Genomic DNA, 18,657 nt, shown 5'->3' with positions numbered 1-18,657 from the left:
CGTCAAACAAATTCTGGTAACACTATGGGCACATTCAGTCTATGTGAGGTCTTTATTGACCGACCAGTTCAACCTAACTTAACCTAGTTTAATTGTTTGTTATTTTAACAAACCATGATTTGATTTTCTTCAAGTATTATTTGTTTGACTGAAATTTCACCTAACTCGCTTTATCCACAAAACCCAGTGGTTTTTTGTTGCCCCATACAAACGCATGTTTATTTAAGGATTTCCCACACACACGTATAAAACTTTCCGTAGCAGGTTTCTATTTTCATTTTACCACAGAGCATTAGGGCAATCAATAGTTTGTATAAAAAAGTTATAGCTTGTTTTTTGTCAAGGTTAAAAATTCGTTGTTTCACTTACAAACCTACATCCCCGCTTTTATATACTTTATATATTTTATATTTGTTAATATTTGACACATGATCCTTCTCAAAAGTACGCATACATATACATCAGCGAAGAGAAAAATAGCAGTGAAAATTTTTTTTTTTTTGCAAATGTCAAACAACTTACTATTTTTTTTATTCTTGGTATTTAAAAAAAAAAACACTTTTACGAGTTTTTTTACCGAAACTATGCAAAGAAATCTCAAACCCGTTTTCGAAAAAACTCGAAAATTCGAGGAAATGGTACGACAATTTCCAACTGTTTAATTGAAGTTCCCTGGCTTTTTTTTATGAAGCCGATTTGTAGTACAATCAACTTTAGTCACAGAGAGTGGAAGTGGAAATTTGGTTTCCCAAAGAGTGTTTCAGATTTTCTTTCATAACCATTGCCATGCCATTTCGCCTGAATTCATTCTGGCGCTCCTTTCGAATTTTCTATCGTAACTGAAGCTAATGTTGCTAGGTGTATCTTCAAAATAAAATCGAATGCTGTTGGCGATGATGGGATACCTATTAAGTTTATAAAGTTGATTTTCCCCTATATTTTAAGCCCCTTAACTGATGTAATTAATCATTGTTTCACCACATCCTCCTTCCCTGATTCGTGGAAAGTCGCTTGTGTGTGTCCTGTGGCGAAAAGTAAAGTTGCTTCTTCCCCCAGTGATTTTCGTCCAATTAGCATACTTTCATCTATGTCGAAAATACTGCATTTGTTAATGGCTGATCAGCTTTCTAAGCATCTATCTGAAAATGATTTATTATCTCCTCTGCAATCGGGATTTAGAGCAAAGCATGGATGCTCAACTGCAATGATTAAAATCATGGACGACTTGAGAATATGCTTTGACAAAAGTGAATTATCTCTCTTATGTTTGCTGGATTTTTCAAAAGCATTTGACTCAGTTGACCATCCTCTGCTTTGTTCTAAGCTCAAATCTTATTTCGGGTTTGGTGAATCAGCTTTGATGTTTTGAAAGGACTATTTATCTCGTCGTTTTCAAAAGACAAAAATCATCGCAACTTAAACCCCTGAAGCGTGATGTTCCCCAGGGCTCTATTTTGAGTCCCTTGCTATTTAATATATTTGTTAATGACGTATTTTTGACTTGCAAATACGCTACCATGCACGCGTATGCTGGCGATATTCAGCTGTATCTTTCAGGTCCCCTTGTTAATATTAGTGTGGTTGTTGAAAATCTAAACAAAGCTATAGACTCCATTTCTCGTTGGGCTACTCAGAATTATTTTAGCCTAAATGCAGCAAAATCATATGTCCTGCCCATACATAGTCGGAAAGTGATGGGTGAAGATATTCCAGCTGTTACTCTGAACAATTCTGCACTAAAGCTGGTGAGTAAAGTTACCAACTTGGGATTCGTAATCAACTCTTCTCTTAGCTGCATAGATCATATCACCTCGACCATGCGCAAAGTTTTTGCCACTCTGAGGAATCTGAGACAATCTGCACATTTCACCCCGCTTACTATTAGGCGTAATCTGGCGCTAAAATTGATTTTACCTATTATTACATACTCTGAGTTAGTATATAGTAGACTTGATTCTAGTTCTTCTCACAAAATAGACGTTCTATTTAACCACGTTTCCAGGTATGTTTATGGATTGCGTAAATTTGACCATATTTCTGCGTGGAGAACCTCTCTTCTGGGATGTAAGATTTCTGAATATGTAACACGGCCTATGAAAAGGTGGCTTATGTAATACGAAATCCATATATGAAATCCAGAAACTGTATTTTCTTATATCAGCTTATTCACTGCAAAACACCTCGGTATCTATATGATAATCTCACATTCCCCAGATCGGAGCGCTCCTTGGAATTAATACTTCCCACATTTAAATTCAAAAATTCGGAAAGTCTGTTTTTCATTCACGCCGTTCTTTTTTGGAATTCAATTCCTTATTCTGTAAAAAGCCAGTTTAATAAAGGCAACTTCAAAAAATTTATCTACAGTCACTTCTCTGCTTCTCAATGAATCAATATATTTTTAAGAGTGACTTAATTTCAATCTGTAATGTTTGTTATACACATTTTAATCTTAACTTAATTATAATTACTTTATTTTATGAAATTTTATTTTATTTTTAATTATTTATTTTATCGGTCCCAGCAAGCCAAGATTAGTGGGGTTGTTTATTTGCATTACTTTTAAGATATGATGTATCCGATATCTCTAATTTATTGTTTCCACAAGCATTTGTATTTTTGATAATTTTGCTGTTGTACTATAAAAGACTAAGTCTTAGTGTACTAATGTTTAATTACTAAATAAATACAAATACAAATACAAATACAAATACAAATACAAATAACAAAAAACAAAAAAAGTTTTGCAGTTGGTGTGGAGGAAAACCTTAAATGACCTTCAAAAAAAATTCTCAAAAATCAATGTGAATTTTGAGAGACCTAAAATTTGTAGTTTTTTGACTAGAATTTATTCGGCAACAAAACTGCATGCTCCGAATAAAAAGTTCGAAACTTTTGCAAGAATTTTTTAGTTTTTGAAATTTTTTTGAAAACTTTTTTAAGATTCCTTTGCATATTTTCAGTTGCAAAATTCATAGAACGTTCTTTTAAATAACGAAAAAAAAAATTATTTACGAAATTTGATATTTGCTCGCTGCTTTATGCAAGTATGTGGGTATGGTTATAACCTACAGGGCTGCTCAACAATTTTTATATTGAAGCATAATCAAATTACATATATAAATTGTATGTACACTGAAACTCTTTTAAATTAAAAAAAAAGAAAAACAAGTAAGGAAGGCTAAGTTCGGCTATGGAGCTATGGAGACAAAATAAGGGAAAATCACCATTTAGGAATGAAGAGGTAACCCTGAAATGTGTTTGTATGACATGTATATCAAATGAAAGGTGTTAATGAGGGTTTTAAAAGGGAGTGGCCTTTGTTGTATATGTGAAGGCGTTTTCGAGATATCGACCAAAATGTGTACCAGGGTGACCCAGAACATCATCTGTCGGGTACCGCTAATTTATTTATATATGTAATACCACGAACAGTGCTCCTGCCAAGATTCCAAGGGCTTTTGATTTCGCCCTGCAGAACTTTTTCATTTTCTTCTACTTAATATGGTAGGTGTCACACCCATTTTGCAAAGTTTTTTTCTAGAGTTATATTTTGCGTCAAAAAACCAATCCAATTACCATGTTTCATCCCTTTTTCTGTATTTGGTATAGAAATATGGCATTTTTTTTAATTTTTCGTAACTTTCGATATCGAGAAAGTGGGCGTGGTCATAGTCGGATTTCGGCCATTTTTTACACCAAAACAAGCTGAGTTCAGATAAGTGCGTGAACTGAGTTTAGTAAAGATATATCGATTTTTGCTTAAGTTATCGTGTTAACGGCCCAGCGGAAGAACAGACGGTTGACTGTGCATAAAAACTGGGCGTGGCTTCAACCGATTTCGCCCGTTTTCACAGAAAACAGTTACGGTCATAGTATCTAAGCCCCTACCAAATTTCACAAGGATTGGTAAATTTTTGTTCGACTTATGGCGTTAAAAGTATCCTAGACAGATTAAATGAAAAAGGGCGGAGCCACGACCATTTTGAAATTTTCTTTTATTTTTGTATTTTATTGTACCATACTGTAGTCGAATGTTGACATAATTTACTAATATACTGTAAAGATATAAAATTTTTTATTAAAATTTGAATAAAATTTTTTTTTTTTAAAGTGGGCGTAGTCGTTCTCCGATTTTGCTAATTTTTTTAAGCATACATATAGTAATAGGAGTAACTTCCCTGCCAAATTTCATCATGATATCTTCAACGACTGCCAAATTACAGCTAGCAAAACTTTTAAATTACCTTCTTTTAAAAGTGGACGGCGCCACTCCCATTGTCAAAAATTTTACAAGTTTTCTATTCTGCGTCATAAGTTGAACTCACCTACCAAGTTTCATCGCTTTATTTACCTTTGGTAATGAATTATCGCACTTTTCGGTTTTTCGAAATTTTCGATATCGAAAAAGTAGGCGTGGTTTTAGTCCGATATCATTCGTTTTAAATAGCGATCTGAGATGAGTACCCAGGAACCTACATACCATATTTCATCAAGATACCTCAAAATTTACACAAGTTATCGTGTTAACGGTCAGACGGACGGACGGACATGGCTCAAACACATTTTTTTTCGATACTGATGATTTTTATATATGGAAGTCTATATCTATCTCGATTCCTTTATACCTGTACAACCAACCGTTATCCAATCAAAGTTAATATACTCTGTGAGCTCTGCTCAACTGAGTATAAAAATGTTTTAAATGTTTAAAGAATTTGGATGGTACCCCTTAATGAATAAATTTAGAATTAAAATTTTTTTCAGTACCACAATATTTTGAAACAATTTTTGGTGTCAAAATGTTAGTGTAAAATTGTATATCATACCGAAGTGCCTTGACTTCATATGAAAGTGCTTTTTCTTTGCACTTTCATATAAAAATCAGTCGCTTTCATATGAATCGAATTTGTATGTGAAGGCATACGGGAGTGCTAGGAAATTTTTTTTATATTCAAAGTGTGAATTTGTAGCTGTGCCTATTCTTCAGGGCAAAAGAAAAACAAAAGTGTTTTAAGTGTATAGGAGTTGAGCAGTTCTGGTTATAAGTTTTGGCGTTGTTGGCTGGCTTTGTGACTTTTCATTTATATTTTGCTTCCTGTTCTATGCGGTTTGTACCCAATTCTTAGTCCTTTTTCTTTTTTCTTTTATTTTTCCAAACAGTTTTTTTTTTATTTTGTGGTCAATTTTTCTGAATTACCTCAACTAAGCGTCAAGGTGCCGGAAAATACGCTTTGGGCTCGGTCAATCGACTTGTACTGAAACTGCAAATACTTCACAGCAATCCTTGGCTCTGGATATTTTAGTATTTAATTTTTTTTTTGCAAATGCTGTTATTTTTATTACATGACAGAAATTTAATTTCTAAAGCTATGCATTTTGTGAGGGAAGCAGACAGGATGGTTTCCTTTCATCTTCAGTCATACAATTTAGTATTGTTTTTACGATTTTTCTATTATTACTATTATTCTTGTTATTTTTTGGTATATATTGCAAACAAACGTAGCTAACATCCTGTTGTTGTTGCAGAGATAAACAAAAAAGAAAAACGCAAACAGGTAAAAAAGTGCAAAAGTTAAATTAAACTGTATACCAAGTGTTGATTGTGGTAATAAAGAGAAATGCTGTTTACAGGATCAACAGTTTTGAAAGTGTGCTTAAATACCAGGGAAATTTGCTCATTACGTGGTCTACAACGGAAATGTTTTTTTTTTTTTTTTTGGCTGAAATTTTTTTGACATTTCCCAGGTAGTAAGTTTGCAGTTTCCTAGTTCGTTTGAAACCACATTTTTGTTTGTATTTGAATCTCAATTCGAAAGACATATTTTAAATTGGTGACAGTGACGCTTTAAGTGGAAATCTCAATGGAAAAGCGAGCAAATGGCAGGCGAGCATTGACTAAGTATGAAGTGCTACGATGAAGTGAGCGCAGTATTTATGTTAAAAGAAAAACAGAAAACAGTTTTGTTTTGTTGGTGTTTGTTTGTGTTAAGGGTAATTGTTGTAGGTGTTACTTAACTTTATATTTTTTATCTCATTTTCACGCTTAACTTCTTTCCTGTCAATTAAGCACTTCTTTTTAAAGAACTTATTGCGTGGATGGAAATTAATAAGTTTTGTTCTTTTTGTTGTTGCTTAAGTTAGGTTACGTTGAACTGGCCAGTCCATACAGTCCTCGCATAAATTGGATGTGTTCATTGTTATCAGAGTTGGACACTCCGTTAAAAATCAGGGCAGTATCTATGAATAAATAAATGCATGGCACGATAGCCTCCTAAGAGATTTTAGGCCGAGCTTCTAGTGATACGAATTTTCGGTTCGGAACTACATATAACACGTTCGTAGTTAGTTTTTCATCAGTTATAAAATCGATAATTTGGACTCGTATATTTTATGTTCAACATATATTTGAAAACCAGGCCACCACCCAAAAAAGCGCGACTAGCTTCAAGGAGCTTCGACTGCGGGTATGCCTTTTTTCCTGATCGAAAAGCCATTAGAGGTAACATGTAGATTTCCGGTCCGGTGCGGATTCAACGAAGTAGTAACCGGAAAAGTACTAGATTTAACTGTAAAATTGCAAACTAGTTCAGAACTATCGAAAAAGAGCCAATAAACCAAATAGTTCTAAAGTAGAAATTTGTAGCTAGCTCAGAATTAGCGAAAAGGTAATGCAGCGGGTACAATTTCCACTGCCTAGGTCCTACGACATTTCCATGTTAAATTCGCCAGTTGAAAGCATGTAAAAGAGGTAGATGGTGGTTCGCAATGCTCTTAAAGTGCGGTAGTTTTGAACTGCAGGTATTTTGTAAAGTAGCTCCGTTCTCTTGACATATAGTGAAGTATTTATGGCACTTATCCTACCTACTCTTATTACATCGGATAGCTGCGTGCCTCCACATAGCTGCAGTCTTAGTTTGGCGAGCGCAAGACATGTACACATAATGTGTTTGATCTTCACTGACGAGACCTAATTTAAAAGCATATTACGCAATTCCTCGTAAGAATACTACTCTTTTTGTTACAAGAATAACTTCGTTAGTCTTGAGGTGCAAGAGCTGTACATAATCTTTGACATTTCGAATCCACGTCCTTGGTTCCATGACTTTTCTTCTTTATCGATCATGTACAAATCTTGTCTCCTTTCTATATCGCCCATTCGGATTGCAAGAACTACAATACAAGCTTCGAGGCATATGCTCTTCTTAGCTAAACCGAAAACCGAAAAAGACGGAGGAATCAACTATCTAGACCTCACGATAAATATTGATAAAGAAGCCAAGAGATTTAACTATGACATATATAGAAAGCCAACGGCCACCGACACAATAATACATAACACCTCAAATCACTCCCACAGCATAAAAATGCAGCATTAACCGTCCTGTGCATAGATGGTTTCCGGGGTAACTTTTGCATTTTCAAAAGCCATTTTTAAATAATCTACAAATAGAAACGAGTTAAAATTTTGCGGCATCCTATGGGAATAACTTTTCTACAAAAAGGAGAGACAATTTTTCAAATATAATTTCACAAAAATGATTTTTTTAATAAATTAGTTTATTTCTAGTTCTCCTGGCTGTAGTTCTCACGTTTTTACGTAATCTACAAATAGAAACAAGTTAAAATTGTGTGGCATCCTATGGGAATAACTTTTCTACACAAAGGAGAGACAATTTTTCAAATATACTTTCATAAAGATGGTTTTTTAATATATTAATTTTTTGTTACTAAAATTAATTTTTTATTACTAGTTCCCATGGCTGGGATACCCAGCTACCACTAGTAATTCTCACATATGAACTGCATTGTGGTACCCGTGTACCCAGCCATGCGAACTAAGAAGAAAAATTATTCATGAACAGGACAGTTAAGGCACTTGGTACATAGACTTGAAAGAACTCCTCTTACACAAGAGGCATATAAGAGAGAACTTAAGGTCATATATAATATCGCTGCAAACAACGTATATAAAAAAGTACTAGTAGATAAGCTCAGAAGGACAAATGGAGAACGAAAAAGAAATAATGGAAAGGAAAATAATAGCTGGACGACTATGACATATACTGGAAAAGCAACATATAAATTGGCAAACTTCTTTAAAAAATACAACATTAACACAGCATTCAAAACATCGAACAATCTAGGGCAAAAACTAAGAACTAAACCGTTTAGCAACCACGGCGTATACAAGGTTACCTGTGGATGCCAACTTAGTTACATAGGCCAAACATGACGGCAAATAAGAACATTAGAGAACATGTAAGAGATTACAACAAAAAAATACGGAATCCAAACATTATACCCGAGTCTAACTTCGCGAATCACATGGTCGAGAATGAATGTTCCCCATCAAACATCAATAAAACAGTTAGGGTTCTTCACATACAAGCAAAAGGCCGACATCTCAACGTACTTGAAAACATGGAAATCTACAAACAGAAAACATTTGACGGTAGAATAATAAATGAACTGATAAACACAATTTCTGACACAATATTCGAGCCTTTAAAACTTGTTTACAAGAAACAAAGTAATCACACAGCAGACAAACACAAAACAACAAATAAACACAAAATAATTACTGCACCAAAATAATAAACCAACAAAGAAGGTCAATCGACTAAAATTACGGATTTTTACCTGCCCATTTTTTTTTATTCAGCCACACAAATCGATCAGTAAAAACCACCCTCGGTTCTGAATGAACACACAGCACATACACGTAACTAAATATACACACGCATCAATTTTGACAATACCTGCTCATGTACTTACGAACTATAAATACAGGACAAACGACAACAACAAAGCAGAACGAAAATCGGCACTGATAATGGCACAACGCCGAAACCGGTTTGTCTCAAAACCAAATTTGACAAGGGATGACGGAAAATTGTTCCATATACATAATTTATCCACGCTGTCGGAAAATCAACAAAACAAAACAAAATAAGTCTTTTACAATTTCATTAATGCTCGCCTTCACCTTAATTCAGATTCCAAGATTTGCTGTTGGAAGCACGAAAATTCTGCATAACATATACATATATTGCAAAGTATCCTTTTTCCATTAATAGCATACATATAAACGTGATCATGCAAATTGAAATATTAATTATTAATAATTTATTTTGTCACTCATTTCATTTATTCATTTTAATTTTCAGTCATCAGAAAAGTTGAAAGCCTGCAGTACGATGAAACGAGTAGAGCCACATCAGAATTTCGAAGAGACAATAAGACGAGTAAATATGAATTAAAATTTCGCTGAAGAAATCTTACACAATAACTTTATTTTTTTATTTATATTTTATTGCATTTCATATACATAGTTGAAGACACAAAAGAAAAAAGCTGAAACACACGATAAAGGTATACATGATAGGAGTAAGGCTGAGATGGCGCACACCATGGTCAGTGAAATGCCACTCAACAATTATACGAAGCATCCTTAGGACATGGTTAAATGTGAAGCAACACTTCTGAACGAGCAAAACGAATTAAACGATACACAGTCAGGGAAGCAAGAAACGAAAGAAGTGGAAAAAGCGCAAGAAGCAACTGAAAGTATTAAAGTAATCACTAAGGACATCAATGAGGACGAGAATTGCAGTACGAGCAACACAACTGGCAAGAGAGTAATAAATGATATCGACAAACATATCTACGAAAATCAACTGTGAAAGTAAGGGAATGAATTATGTAGAAGTTTAAAAGTATAAAAAGTTTTGTTAAAGACGCAGTTGTTGAGGGGAGTAGCATAGTAGAGAGGAAATAATTCATCAGATGCGGAGATGGTGCGAAAATGATAATAACTTTGCGGTTGTAATTATGCATTCAATTTTCCATTTCTCGAATTGGCTGACACGAACAAGCAAACGGAAAGTAGAAAAATGTCACAACCACAAAGGAAAAGAACCAAAGGCATATTATAGTAGTAGTAACTCTTCGCTTGGTAGATTTTGTTGGCTAAATTAGTTTCATTTATAGTTTTAAGGAAAATATTGGCATTGGTATAGCTGCAAGCGCAAATGTGAATAAAAAATTCACAAACGCATATATGCAAATAAGAAAGACCTCAATTAAAACTTGCACCAATAATTTAAGCTACTTCAATCGCATCGGGAATGTTTAGATGCAGTTAAAAGGAATATACTCGATCAAACGTAGTACTATAAAATGTTATACATATGTACATCTATATATTGTACAAACTGGGAGTGTATATTCTTTCAAATTTTACTATGCAATGGTTTTCGGTATTTCCCCACAAAGTCGATCATAGACGAAGAACTGCATAGGGTAATTATAGATTCAGAGAGAGCTTCATGCAATGCAAGAAATACAGCTTAAAGTGTCCCACATTTACATTGCCAAAAAAATTTACTAACTTTTTTTTACTAACTATTATAAAGTACATTTTAAAGCTTCTGAAGTACAATTGACTATTTTGAAGTACAAATTATGTTTTCTGGAGTACACTTGGAAAAGGTGTTGTACAATAGGTATCTTACACATATACACTCCAGACGCCAAATTCTCCGACAAAACGGAGGAGGCGAATATGGTTTGATTTACAAGAAAGAACCGAGTTTGACTAGTTATATGGTGGGATAGGTAACACAGAAACAGTAACACCGCAGCAGTAAAAGAGGCTTAATAGAATCGGGTTTTCCACAAACCAACTTCATCATTATATTAAAACTTTTAATTTTCATTTAAAAAATGCTAATATTTTTTGCATGGCAATGGCCCAAATTTATTCAGAGGTGGTTACTTCTACATTAATTTTAGTCCCAAAACAAGCTTGCCTATTGAAAACTGCTGTAATAAAGACATGATCCCCATCAGGATATCATCACATCCAAAAAGATTCAACCACAGATGGCTTTTATTCCGCACGCACGAGTTAAAATCTGGGCATGTGAGACAAATGCATTTTTTCCCCTTAATTTTTTAGAAATTACCTAAAATTGAAAATTTTCTTAAATACGGCGTAAGGTTGGGACTGAATGTGTCCAACATGTTGTCAGAATTCGTTTGACGAACAAACAGAAGATCCCAGTCAGGTGCCAGGACTAATATTATAGAATGACTCCGTCCTCTTGCCTAATTGCTTCCCCGAAATCTGGCAACTCTGCACCTCTAATAGATGGAGCCTTGACCAGAACGTGCTCATCCGTTTCTCCTTGCAGCTTGCACTTCTTACTGATGCTGTTACTGAAGAAGTCTTACTCACAAGCATGTGACGCCAGAAGGCAGTGTTCAGTTAGTATTCCCATCGTAAGTCTTAAGTCTTTTCTCTTCAGAGATATGAGCCACTTTGTGAGTCTAATATCGCAGGCTGTGCACATCATCTTCGAAATGGTGGGTACCCACGAAAAACCGAACATTCATTAAGAAACTAGTGGAGGTATACAAAATATCAATGATCAGTATTGGAAAACCTCCCAGCAGCAGTACTGTATGTCTTTCTGTACATTCCACCCATAGACCTGGTCGTCAGAAAAATAGTGTTAATAAGCCAACGAACCACACTGCTTCGGGCAGTTTGAGCGCAAGTCCTACAAGCTAGCTGAAAGAGGCGAAATCTTCGGAGCTTGTACCCTAAACGGATTGGGCAAGATAAAAAAGAGGTCAGATTGCACTTGATCAGCCAAGATGAAAGGCGCAAAACCAGCACGGGACTGAACATTGCTGGGGATTACGATATTAGGTTAACAAATATACTCTTCTCACCAATATAAAGGAAGAAAAAATAGATTACTGTAAGCTTCTGGTAGGCACTCTTACCGGACATTGATCTCTGGCATCACATGCTTTTAAATAAGGTTTTATAAGAGAGCGCTGATATGAGGAATTCGTATTGCGAGAGGAACTGATTGAGTACGTTCTGTTTTCTTGCTCCGCAGTCACCTGATTAGGATCGTCAGCCATTACGAGTGACATAGTTATCAGATCTAGAAGCAGCATGACGAATGGATCGTGGAAAGCTTTAAGTATTTGCTAAGAGGACGTTGCTATTTTATTACTTGTTTCCTGATTTTTGACGTGGTATACACGTTATTGCAGCTCAACTAAAAGGATTGATGGATTGATAGGTAGGTGGATGATTCTTGAGTTAACTACGAAAAATACATAAATCATTGCGTTCTAAAAACTCAACTTGAAATGAAATTTACCCGTTATCAATCATTGCAATATCATCTTAGCACGTCAGGCGACGTCGGTCTATAGGTTGTTAAGATGTTCATATTGCTGCTACAATTTACCTGTTAGAATATCAAATGATATATGTGAGAAGCATTTTATGACGTTTCTATCGCTTTTTTTTGCAAGCGGAAGCTGTTTTAGGAAGCGGAAGCTGTTTTCCAACAAACTCCAACTTAGCTTAAGGTGATATCATCTTCAAATTAAAAGATACCTTTTGTGTTTGTCAACAGAAATTTTGTAACAAACAACTACCCTAAGGGCATCGTTTGTGCTGTGGTTTACTTATTTTGGCCTGGAGAGTAAAAAAAAACTCAAAACTTTGTTTTAGCTAGAGAACATTTGATCAAATACACCTCCTTATCCCTAAAGATTTCCATATTATAAGGTTGGGAGATAGTATAATTTAATATTTATAACACATACATCAGTCGCCGTGAGACGACGCGAAGACTGCAAAATCAGCTGAAAAATAATGAGACATTCTCATTTGATTTTATGATAAGATGAATGGAAGTGCTTCGAACACAGATTTAAGTTTGCTTACTATCAAGTCTAATGTTGACCAAGACCAAGTCAAAATTCAAGTCCAAGTCCAAGTCCAAGTCCAAGTCCAAGTCCAAGTCCATGTCCAAGTCCAAGTCCAAGTCCAAGTCCAAGTCCAAGTCCAAGTCCAAGTCCAAGTCCAAGTCCAAGTCCAAGTCCAAGTCCAAGTCCAAGTCCAAGTCCAAGTCCAAGTCCAAGTCCAAGTCCAAGTCCAAGTCCAAGTCCAAGTCCAAGTCCAAGTCCAAGTCCAAGTCCAAGTCCAAGTCCAAGTCCAAGTCCAAGTCCAAGTCCAAGTCCAAGTCCAAGTCCAAGTCCAAGTCCAAGACCAAGTCCAAGTCCAAGACAAAGTCCAAGTCCACGTCCAAGTCTAAGTCCAAATCCAAGTCGACGTCCACGTCCAAGTCCAAGTCCAAATCCAAGTCCCAGTCCCAGCCAAAGCTTTGTCTAAAAAAAGTTTACGCGTGGACCTCCCTTACCATTTTAAATAAATCAAATAAATGCAAGGCGCTATAGCCTCCGAAGATACTTTACGCCGAGCTTCTCTCACAATTTAGGTAGTGCTTCTTTTTTTAATTTTCCTACAAATTTGCGGGCCTGGAAGTACATGTTTTACGCCGACTCCGAAAGACTTCTGCAAGGCAGATGAGTTTTCACTGAACAGCTTTTCATGGCAGAAATACACTCGAAGTGCCTGCCAAATCACTGCCGGGGGCGACCCCGATTAGAAAATCTTTTCTTTGTTTTGGAAAAACTTGTTTCCAACTTTTCAATGTTGGTCTTCCCAGGGCGTGAACCTAGGATGTGGGCGCGTTTGGGTTTATTATTGAAATGGTATAGAATTGAATTACGGCAAAATTATTTTCTTTTCTTTTAAGTGTGAAACTATGATTCAAATCACAAGGAAAGGAAAATCACTGCAACATATCCCAGCGACTGTGAAATCACAATTTTGTTCAGCACTAATCCAATACCCACATCCATACAGGCAGTTAGACATATGTATTACAGACACAGTAAATCGCATGGACGATAAATTAGGCACATCATTCACTTTTACAGTCGATGCTGTGGAGCCCCTAAGCTTCGATACCGTCTCACCAAGCGAATAAACGAGCCAACGGGCGTGGTGAATTCTTTTGGCCGTCAATGTGCTTAAACGAGGATAACAACGTCCGATACACCAGGGATTAGCTGTGAATAAGCAAACACCAAATGGTTAACAAACAGACGGGTAAATGAAAATGAGAAAAAGGTATAGATTTGTTGCAGGCTGAACAGAGTGGAGAGACTGAAAGCTACTTCAGCACCAACAAAATGTTTATGGGCTGGCAAGTGCTGTATCGACAGAACATCACAATTACAATCGATGCTACTAAATGACCGAAAGGACTTTCTTGCGTACGCATATGTGCGTACATATTTTAACACGTTCCGGCCAATTCGATGTGTATTGACAACCTGATATACATAGCTATGTGCTGGTTGAAATTCTTTGTAATGACCTTTTTTTTGGCTATACTTTGCCTTTGTGGTTATATTCATTGGCATGCAAATGCGAAGACAATTCTTGGTTAGGCGAGAATTGCTACTGTTTGCATCAGTTTTGTGGTCTCGGTATGGTACTCAAGGAGATCACATCAGCCTCAGTCCATTTTTAAAGTAGTATTGAATTTTACTGACATACATACATATGAAACAATGCTCACTATTGGTATAATTTGTTGATGATGTTTGCTCTAATGTGAAAACCGTTTTTAAAGAAAGAATATATACTTGGTCTTATTTAATATTTGGGCTGGGAGTTCTCGAGATTTTCTATATTAGCAAAATACACAGCCAATATATTTTCCAAAATTTAATAATCGGTCATTTGCTTTTGGAATTTCATTATCATTATTAATTACTTTTAGCTCCCTAGGCGATTTTGGTCATTGTGCACCAAGTTTCGCCAGTCCCCGCTTCACAAACTCTGACGCTTACTGGGAGTACAAAGTAAAATCAAGTTGTCCTCTACCTGATTTTTCTAGCCCAGCGAACGTCAATCGCTTTTCCATTTGTGCCAAATTCAATTTCCGATCCATTTATTCGTCTTCCTTTTAAACATACCGTTAGGGTCACTGGAAGAACATTCAATCTCCTAAATGTTTCTTTCTCATATACATACGCCAAGAGCCTTATCATCTTTTCTCGACACTCTCCAGGACTGCGAGGCATGCATCGAATCAGGTATAATAAGAGGCATATAGGGTGGAATTTAGGATTGCGAAGAAATTGTATCTGTAAACAAAGATGAATTACCAGAACGCCAATGTGCAGATTCTACTTTTAATAAAGCGAGTATTCTACCTTGTCCCCTTTCACATCAAGTCCCATTTTTTTGGATACGATACAGAGGAGGCAGAAAATACTGCGCCTTTGATCAACCCAATTGTCTAATGCCGTATGTCAAATGAGTACTTCGTATGCAATATAAGGCAATCAACCGCAGTTGAGAGCGAGGTAGCGCTATCGTCTTCTTGTCGATCAGGCGGAGCACACTTGAATTTCATTTAAGAGTTGTAGGCCCCTTCTACCATCCTGTGCAAAGGTATTGCTGCTAGTCCGGTAATTTGTCATTCTCTCGAGCTTTTATATTTTGTATATGGGATATCCCCTTTCAATCTTCACAGTAGTCGACTGGTGGAACGTGTACTCTGGTATTGGATCAAGCTCGTCAACTCTCTTGTTATCTTACAACGAGGAAAAGTGTTACCTCTATAATTTAAGGCATCCCTGCAAAAATTTTTCACGTTACTGAGACCTTCTGTAATATGTCGGATGTTCTGACAGAATTTCGGACATAATTTCTATTAGCCAGTTTTTGAAGATTTACGCATGAACGAGGTTTCTCTTTATGTTTTCCCTCTAAATACAAAATGTTCTACTTTTTGTAGCGACATATACACTAACCGAAGGCTTTTGGAAGTTTATCGATGATGACGGCCCTTTGTTGGAATGTTTCGGAAACCAGTGGAATCCAAAAATTAACGCCAGTAAGGTTCTAGCACGACTAGGCCCACAGATATTGGTTGCCTCCAATGATAGGCATGCCTCCTTGGAAATATTCTAAGCCTCTTAAATAGATGGGGAAAATATGCTCTTACTTCTCTTGATGTGATTTGTTTCTTCACTGCAAACTTTCCTAGCTTTTAATTTCCCTCACAGGGGTTTGTGCATATGTTTTTTAACTCAAAGCTATGGTCAGTGTGGATACTTACGGCTTGTAGAATGCGCTCATAATGCGACCAATTTGGTTTCGTGTTCATTGACCAGGCGATAGTCAATTAGCTCTGTGTATCTTTTAATTCTGGTACCTGGTACTGAAGATGACCATTTTTTAAGGCGTGGCGAATCTATCATTCTCAATTCAATATTAAATGATGGACACTGAATTCTTCGAATGGAGGAGAATAGCGCCCTCCTTTGCGCATCCTAGTAATCAAATATCATTTATAATCAATTTTAAAAGAAACCTTATCCACTTCGGTCCCCTAATCTGTTTGCATGCAGGTGCAGTTAAACGCGACTGCTCATCTCACTGGAAACCGATACTACCACGACCTGGAAGCTTCGAGGTGATCATATCACATTCTTTCCAAGAACTAATTCGTTAGCACCCGGAACGTACCGAATCTACGTAAATATAGCCAGAAGCTTTCGACATCGACTTTAAATATTTTCCAAACTTTTGGCGGCCGCCCTGGCGTGATGGTAGCGTGTTCCGCCTATCACACCGAAGTGCAGAAGACAATAAAAAGTGACACAACGAAATTTGGAAGTGAAGCTCGACGAGGTACAATCCGTTAATTTTTTATTTCCATTAATACGCTTCTATCTAAATCTTTTTCTCTAAGTGTCTGCTTAACCTAATTATATTGATTCGTTTGCGTATCCGCTACTATCACGAAAGTCTTTGATTCATTTTGACTAAATTTGTTATTTAGATATTGCACGACTTTTTAAGCTGCCTGATACGTTCACAATGTTACCAGCTCTTTGAGATAGTCAAAAAAAATTTCTATCCAAAATAAGGGCATTTTACATGACCATGATCCATAAAGCAGACTTCATACAGGTAATTTTCTCTGAACATTCTTATAGTCCATCACGTCTTAGTTATATGGATTTGAACTAACAGGTTCTTAAACGGCAAAGTATCTTTGGTCAAGTGGTAAAAAAATATGGAAGAAAGAAAATATAGCTTCCAGTACAAAGCTTATCATTTCATACTAGCACTTCAACACCCCACTGTTAGTCCTTTCATAATTTTATTCTTATGACAGAGCTAAAAAAGCAGAATAAAACCTTAGTAACATGTTGCATGAGGACGTAGCAGCTTCTGGCCTCCGAAAAAATAGGAAAAAGTGATATCTAAAATTTGAAATGGTGGTATTTCAAGTGTTAGTATGAAATCGTACATATTTTATAAAGGCCAATATTCTATACGAACTCTTTTTAAACTCTGCAGGATTCTGCATAAATGGCAGAGGAACACTTTGTGACAACATTTAAATACAAATTAAAGGTAAACTAGGTATGTATGTATGTGTACATTTTATGTTTATGTGGAATTAAGTAATTTTAAAATTGGATGCTTTTCATTTTTCTTTCTAAAAAGTAGCATTTCAAATTTGTTTAATGAGCCATTTTGCATCTGAGCATTGCTAATGACGGCCTGCTGCATCGGGACATATACACTACATACATATGTATATTTATGCATGTGCGAGTATGTATTTGCATGCAACTCTTATTACTAAAATGCTATGCAGTTTTTATTTGCGCCCCAGGCATGTTATTGGCATGCATTTCCGCGCCTTTTGCCACCATTCTTGGTTCACCACATGAAACACAGTGCGCGCGACCAACACATTTACATTGTGGTAGTCTCCAACGCCATTAGGAAACGCCAATGCCACGCCACAAGCTATCAGCATTCAGCTACACTAAACGCTTTTTAACTTGTTTGCTAGTAAATACTAAGTAGTCGCACGTTATGGAATTTGCTTGTTGGCCTGCCTGTAATAGTCAATGTGCCGCACACTGAGTGTCCCTCTACGCATTCCCCATTCTTTACTAACGCCCCTGCCCCACAATGGCTAACAACTTAAGTGAATGTAAATCAAGTTGCTCGACGTTCCAATGCATATTCATGTATACATATTGAAAACCTTATATACATACATGTGTGGGTGCAAATTATGCTAGCGTATAAATAGTACACCCACGGATGCAAATACTGTAATGAATTTCAACTGCACCGCAAAACCCATTAGTGTACTGGAATTCCGAATTTGTGCAAAATTTAACTCAAACTTTAGTAGCTGTAAATGTGTTATTTTGACTTTTACGTGCACACTTCTAACGTGCTAGTATGAGCTGCTAGAGATATTTGTGTTAAACTGTACAGAGAGCGCGTAGTGCAATACGTGCTTGTGTGTGTGAGGTTCATACAAATATCTCCCTTTACATTATCGCACGTGCCTAAGCTGCAATTAGCTAATTTGGGTTTAGTAATAGTCAAAATATACTTTTTTATGAAAAAACAAATACAAAATATTAACGCTGTGCATTTTCACTTGTATAATTGTCCAACGTTCTGTGCATTAAAAATAAAATGTTTGCATTTAAACATTTTAACAAAATTGGAACTTTTTCTTGCACCAAAGTGACATGGAAATTTTCAGAAAATGCACGTTGTACATATCATTTTTGCTGACGTCCAAGACGTCTTAGTTATTTATAAACGGTTTTATTTAGGTTGACTTGACAGGCATGTCATGTTGGACAGGCAGCATTTTTTTGTAATTGAAATTTAAATAACTTCCCGATAAGCTACAAACTTGAAACTTGGAATAT

The 18,657-nt window shown here is 36.1% G+C and overlaps 1 protein-coding gene across 2 annotated transcripts in view; it reads left to right on the top strand.

Moving 5' to 3' along the window:
• The window catches only part of LOC137244611 (uncharacterized), a 33,328-nt gene extending 23,266 nt beyond the window's left edge, over window positions 1-10,062 (top strand). For both annotated transcript variants that reach the window (XM_067773854.1, XM_067773846.1), the window contains 2 exons: window positions 9,171-9,248; window positions 9,336-10,062. In XM_067773854.1, coding sequence (XP_067629955.1) covers window positions 9,171-9,248; window positions 9,336-9,458 — 201 coding nt within the window. In that variant the 3' untranslated portion in view covers window positions 9,459-10,062. The remainder of the gene's footprint in view (window positions 1-9,170; window positions 9,249-9,335) is intronic.
• Window positions 10,063-18,657: the final 8,595 nt, after the last annotated feature.

This window comes from Eurosta solidaginis, chromosome 1 (assembly GCF_040869045.1).
Source record: "Eurosta solidaginis isolate ZX-2024a chromosome 1, ASM4086904v1, whole genome shotgun sequence".
NCBI classification, from domain to species: Eukaryota; Metazoa; Arthropoda; class Insecta; order Diptera; family Tephritidae; genus Eurosta; species Eurosta solidaginis.
Note: the sequence above shows the minus strand (reverse complement) of the source record. Positions and strands in the feature narration are given on the sequence as shown.